This window comes from Anoplophora glabripennis, unplaced genomic scaffold (genome assembly GCF_000390285.2).
Source record: "Anoplophora glabripennis isolate ALB-LARVAE unplaced genomic scaffold, Agla_2.0 scaffold519, whole genome shotgun sequence".
NCBI classification, from domain to species: domain Eukaryota; kingdom Metazoa; phylum Arthropoda; class Insecta; order Coleoptera; family Cerambycidae; genus Anoplophora; species Anoplophora glabripennis.
The window spans coordinates 162361-168995 of record NW_019416627.1 but is presented as its reverse complement, the minus strand read 5'-3'; the positions used below and the strand labels follow the sequence as shown (position 1 = coordinate 168995).

At 30.1% G+C, this 6635-nt stretch overlaps 1 protein-coding gene across 1 annotated transcript; it reads left to right on the top strand.

Annotated features, from left to right (window-relative positions):
• Positions 1 to 321: 321 nt before the first annotated feature.
• LOC108911313 (26S proteasome non-ATPase regulatory subunit 9) lies at positions 322 to 1504 on the top strand. Its single transcript, XM_018716217.1, has 2 exons — positions 322 to 470; positions 822 to 1504. The coding sequence occupies exon 2, from the start codon at positions 839 to 841 to the stop codon at positions 1436 to 1438; it is 600 nt and encodes a 199-aa protein (XP_018571733.1). The 5' UTR covers positions 322 to 470; positions 822 to 838; the 3' UTR covers positions 1439 to 1504.
• The last annotated feature ends 5131 nt before the right edge of the window (positions 1505 to 6635 follow it).

The window sequence follows — 6635 nt, the reverse complement described above, 5'->3', positions numbered from 1 at the left end:
CTCTCTTTGCCAAAAGGCAGAACAAGCGTATGAATTGAGCAAGAAATATTTTTTCTGGCAATAAAATAGTAGGCATTCAATAAAACATTATTTTTTAATTCAATACAGCCAATATAATGTAAATCTTAGATAGGTACCTTTTATGTGTTCAACTGCCTAACAGAAATTAAAAATATAATCCAACATATATTATTTCCCTAAATCTAATTGATTATACCTAATATCAATATTTTAAATACGCCCGGGAAACTAAATGAGTTTGACGGTTGGAGCATGCGCGTAATGTGGAAGCCAAAGTGGAATTGGTGTCGTTAGCCGCCAGTTATTTATTTATACCCTTGCATTTTATGTGGTTCACTGGTTGATCTATCTATTTACTTTATTCGAGTTGCTTACCTCTAATTCAATTTGATATCTTTAACACTCTAAAAATTGTAAGAACATATTAAATTAATCTCGTCTATTAGAATGTAAGTATTCATCAAATTTTGGCAGTTTTTAGGTTTTCAATTTGTAACATTTTTAGGTTAATCAACGCTTAAAAAGTAAACAAAATAAAGTGTGTCTATCATTGCTGTTTTCTTTTACTCATGATTTCGGAATCATAAGGCGTTACGATCCGAAATCTAGCAATCTGATTGGTTTTCATCGGATCGTAACACATGATTCCGAAATAATGAGTAAAAGAAAAGGGTCCATGATGATGCATTTTTGCATAATCATTTTAATTTACGTTTTTTGAAAAATAAAATTCTTTAAAAATCCGAATTATAGTTTTATATATTTAAAAGTAACTCTTCTAATACTTATACTTTTTTTAGCTCCTATAGTGGTCAAAATGAGCCAAGAAGATATTAGAAAACATGTTTTAGAATTAATGAACCAAAAGGATAAGATAGAAGACGAAATAAAGCAATTAACATCCATTTTAACTCAAAATGGGGTGGGAATGAATGACCCTTTAGTGGACCCCGAGGGATACCCCATAAATTCGATAGACGTATATCAAGTACGGAATGCCCGTCACAGAATAATATGTTTACAAAATGATCACAAGAACATCATGAAACAAATCGAGAACGGTTTGCAAGGATATTACTCTACTTCAAGCACCAGCAACATGCAAGTTACCCCGATGGATACTGATCGACCAGAGATTGTGGTTCATAAAACGCCTTTTGCTAGAGTTACTTTAGTTACTCCAGGATCTCCAGCCGCTTATGCAGGAATTGGTACCGACGACGAGGTTGTTGAATTTGGATCAGTGAACTCGACCAATTTCAAAAACATTACAGATATTGCAACTGTTGTTCAACACTCGGAAGGTTCACAAATAAACATTAAATTGAAAAGGGGTGAGCGGTACCTCACCGTTCAGTTAACGCCTAAGAAATGGGCTGGTAAAGGATTGTTAGGATGTACTATTGTAGGATTATAATTTTTTTTAATTTAATATTTATAAAAGTTGTTTTTTTAATTTTTGTATAATGTAACACTGTAATAATGTAACACTTAATAAAATTATAAAATATTTGTAAAAACAATTTAGATAAATATTTTTTTCTCAAATATTTTTTAAACAATATTCTATCATTGAAATTTTGCTCATTGAAAATGAGAACATTTGAACAGTAGACAGGTTTCTTTTAGTTATAAATTTTTCTTGTAAATCCGAGTTTCCAAATAAAAAATATATATTTTAGGGACTATTTAAATAAAATTACATGTCCCACTATCAAATCACACCAAAATTGTGACAGATATAATATCAATGGGAAATTAAATCTGAAATAAATGAAGCACCTTGTGTAATAGAATTTTTTTTTTATTGGAACTTTTATTTAAAACATTTCATATTGTCAATTTAATCATCAGAGCTACAGAAAAAATACTTTTTAAAAGAGACATTTCCATAATTTCCTTTAAATGTAATTATTTTTTATTACAAAACGTTTTTAATGAATGTGAAATAGTAAGTTTGTAAGAAAAAATCAAACACATTTTTACTGTAAAAGGAGCTGATATTTTGAAAAAAATTCTAAATTTTGTATTTTATCAGTGGCATACTTTTTTTTTCGTTTTTAATAAATAATTTAGAGAATTATTAAGTTTTTAACCATCATACATAAAAAAATTAATTTTTAAGTAAACGATATTGTAAAAGTTACAAAAAAAGAATCAGTCCGTTCAAAATATAAATGGTATTCCATTAGTATAATCTTTCCGAAGTCAGTTGAACATGTACAAAAAAAACCAAGCAATCAAAATGAGTTTCATAGGCGTCCCTAAAAAAGTTTTCTGCTAAAGGTAAAAAATTATAATAATTTGTATATGTGTAGAAAATTTCTATTATATGTTCATTTGACCAACAACATATTTTAATTATTTATATCCTCAAACAATTTTATTATATTGGTGGTAAATTTCGTTTTGTTCCGTTTCAAAAGGTCTCCAAAATCCCATGTTGTGATAATATTAGTAAACAAAATATCCCACTTATTTCTTCCCTTTCGCAATTGTAATATGAATGATTGTTAGAAGGTACATATAATAAATTAAAATTACCTGAAACACACCAAATTCCGCATTGCTGCACTGCACTGCTGGGCAATTTATCAACCACTTGTCAACTGCTGTGATTTATTGCTCAGTAGCCTAATGCAACTGTCTTTGTTTTTCTTTGCCTGCGCTCGCATTCTTCAACTGATCGTATACATTTCTACCACCTGCACGTTTAGTTCGACCAGACCTGTATATGGGTATGGCTAAATAAATATGGGAACAAGTCTTTCAAATATGTCAATGCCGAGTTGCTGCGTCAGCGACCGAACCTGGTACATACTGTCAATCTGTTGGTTCTTCAATTGAAATCGGAAAGACTATAACTAGTAGCATTTCATGGAAACTAAGAAAAGGAAATATATGGACCAGTAGAAATTGGTCAGATTCAAGAAATCCTCTGTATATCGAAAAGCAACGAAGTTAAAAAGAATTTGTTTGCATCAGTAAATTCAGTTTAAAAAAACAACATGGGATAGCAGTTTTCTCTATTACTGCCTAGCCTGTACCCTGCAATCCCACCGAAAATAGTTCACCCTGTTTTTTAAAAATATGCGTCTACCATCGAAAATATTCTGCGAAATTTTGAAGATAAAACATGCATTTAGAAAATATTTGAGAAAAAAGTATTTTCAATTCTCAGAATTAAATTTTTTCAGATAGAATAAATACAACCAATTATCCTTATTTTTCGATAATCTACCTGTTATGTTTATACAAACATTGAACCACTAAGATTTATCTGCCATGATAATAGAAGTTATCACTTCAAGGAAAAGGATACAAAAAGGTTTCACCCTGTATTTGTGGAGGAAAAATTGTTTAAACGTCTCTAACACTAACTGTATATCTCTAAAGGCGTGGGTTTGAAATAAGCTCCTGTGTGATTAATTTTTTTTTATAATTTTACAAAAATAAACAGAACCGGTCTAATAAAGATATTTCTCTTAATAATAAATAAAATGTTAATATATACAATAAATAAATTTACATCAACATCTTTAGTAAAAAACTGAAATTGTGCATTATTAAAAATGGTTTGATATGCTTATCATTTTTAACGAAAATGTAACCACATTCACTTAATTATGTAAACAAAATAAAGCTTTAAAAAAAATGGTCAATTATCAAATAACTAATGGAAATTTGAAGATAACAGAATCATAAAAGGTAATTAATTTTAAAATATGCTTTTCATAAGAACAAATTATTTACATGAAAATATAATTTGTAATATTAATTAATTAAAGTATTAATAACACACAACTTTTTATTTTAGAGCATCTACAATAAAACAATTGATTTACTCCACCACCAGACATTCAAATGCTAAAACTGTCATACAACTATAAATATAGACAATGCCTCGAAATCTATAAAGTTTCAGATTTTAAGACTAGAAATTTAGTTCACATGGGGAAAAAAACATATGCAGGGACATATTTTTCTGAAGTAGGGTTTTTTGCTGACATTTTACATTTACTAACAGGTACTGGGGTGGCCGATCATATTTGCCCAGGGCGCATAACTTACAAATACGTCCCTGCTTATATGCAGATCTGTTAGTAAGTACTACGAGCTGCTGAAGACAAAAACTAAAGTAATATATGCAGTCAATAAAAATAATTTAATGTACATTTTTCCAGCTTTGAAATAATATACAATTAATTTCATATTTTCTTCAACATATTAATATACAAATTATAACTTATTCCATAATCGGAAATTTATCAAATCTTGTGAATCACCTATCACGGACAATCTTGCATTAAAATGATGGTGAATTGGGAGTAAGTGATTTAAACTTAATATAAAATAACAGTATATTTTTATTACAATGAGCCTTTTCAAGGCATTTTTTTTTAATTAACGGGTCTTGATATGACAGCTTGTATCATTATAATTAATCAACCAATTTAAAAGGAAAAGTGAAATTTCTACGTACGATATATATAAATATAACAGTCGACTAAATATAATTATACAAACGGTCTTAAAGGGGCAATTCAATAGATATATATATTTTTTTTGACATCAGACTTATATTAGCTTCTCTATATAACTACCTAATTATCAAGCATGAATTAAATCCTTTTAAAAAATTAACAATTAGAAATAGGTCATTTGAATTATATATGAATCATCTGGACGTATATAAGTTCTATCATCTATCACAAAATGCATTATAGTAAGAAAATGATATATTACTTTCACAAATAATATTTTCCGAGTTAATTGCTAGTACACAGCCAATTCAACATGCTTTTCCAATTTTAACGTTTTTATTATATAAAAAAATGGCAGTCGGTATGTTCCCAGCTCCAATGCAGTATTTGTAGCAAATAAGACTGCAGACGCAATAATGCATAAATTGACAGGAATGTAGAAAAAAATTTTAAAACTCAAATTGATCAATTGGACCCAAACAAAATGTAAACAAAAATATCATGATTTTACCAGGAACTGTTGAATTATTTGAAAACATTTGGCACTTTCTTTTGCATAAAAGTACATAACTTAAAATCACACTTTCAAAAACTTATTAAAACGATAAAAAAACAATATATACTAGAGATGTGCCGCGGATATGTCGTGAAAAGTGGACATGTCTTGACGACTTTTTCAAGATTGAAAAGTTGTATGCGCATACGCGGAATTTGTTGCATTCATAATTCCCGCAAAAAATTTTTGAGGTTGGTACCTACATGTAAAATAGGCTCATTCAGTGATTTATAATTTTAAACTTTTTCTTTCATTTTCTGATGGTATTTAACCACCTAAATATATCTTAAAAAAATTAGGTCAATAGGATTAATAATAAGTAATATATTTAATTCTGAATTTATAAGATCCTTAAAAAGGTCAACACTGCTGGAGAACAGGTAATGACGTCACGATACCGGCCACTCGGCGATCAAGTCGCGAGCAGTCGGAGAGATGTGTAGATATTTGCTATATTTTTACCTATATTATATACCTATATTTTTAAGTGTATAAATAGTGACTGTATAAGAGATATACATCAAGTCTTGTTGAAATGCATTTTTCACACAACATATTTATTATAAACATAGAATGACAAATACATTTTCGGATTTTTCTCAATGAAGTAAATAATTTGCTTTTCTACATTTTCTTTTGCATTCCATTTTTGTACAAATTTATCCAACGTACTAAACTCGGTACTTGTGGATGTATGCGACGACGTGTATGTGCCAGTAGTACTTTGACTAGTATTTGAAGCAACTCAGAACCACCCTAGTTTTTCTTTGGTTGCCCGTCTAGGGGGTTGTAAAATATTATTATTTAAACAAATTGCTTATAGGTCCCTCTCGCCACGTGGACGGGAACGTTTAGATGGGGTAGACATTTTTTTTTCGGCATACATTTGAAAATTCTGCTCTAAATGTTTAAATAATAATATTTATAACCCCCTAGACGGGCAACCAAAGAAAAACGAGGGTGGTTCTGAGTTGCTTTCTTAAAGGTCCCTCTCGCCGACGTATTTTGAATTTTTTGTGAACACAACCATTTAGATGGGGTAGAATTTTTTTTTCGGCATAAAGTTGAAAATTGTGCTCTAAATGTTCAAATAATAATATTTTAAACCCCCTAGACATGCAACCAAAGAAAAACGAAGGTGATTTTGAGTTGCATACCGTGATTGGGGAAACTGTGGATAACATTGCACAAACTTTTCATTTTTCGGTAACGAAATAAATATTTTATTCGGAGTCGATCCTGAGGTACTTTTGCAGCCTGGAACTATACAATATTTGTACAATCCTCGGTTTCGACCCATTTAGACATAAAAACAATAATTAACGAAACTGCCAAGCGAACCACACACCGTATGTATTAACACAGAATGGGATGAGAGCAAGCGGAGTGCTCTGCCAGTCGCCCGTACCGGTATTATGACGTCAGGCAATGGTTGCTCAACGTTTTTCCACACTCTGTTTTCATTAATTTATTTCATGTATTTTTCGTTGAAACAAAAAATTGATTTTTGGCATACTAACTAATTAAGGGTAAACTTTTGGAATATGCAAAAAAAAAATTCTACTGAATGGGCC

Excerpts from the sequence above, each read along its gene's own strand:
- LOC108911313 (XM_018716217.1), top strand. The coding sequence starts at position 839 with ATGAGCCAAGAAGATATTAGAAAACATGTTTTAGAATTAATGAACCAA.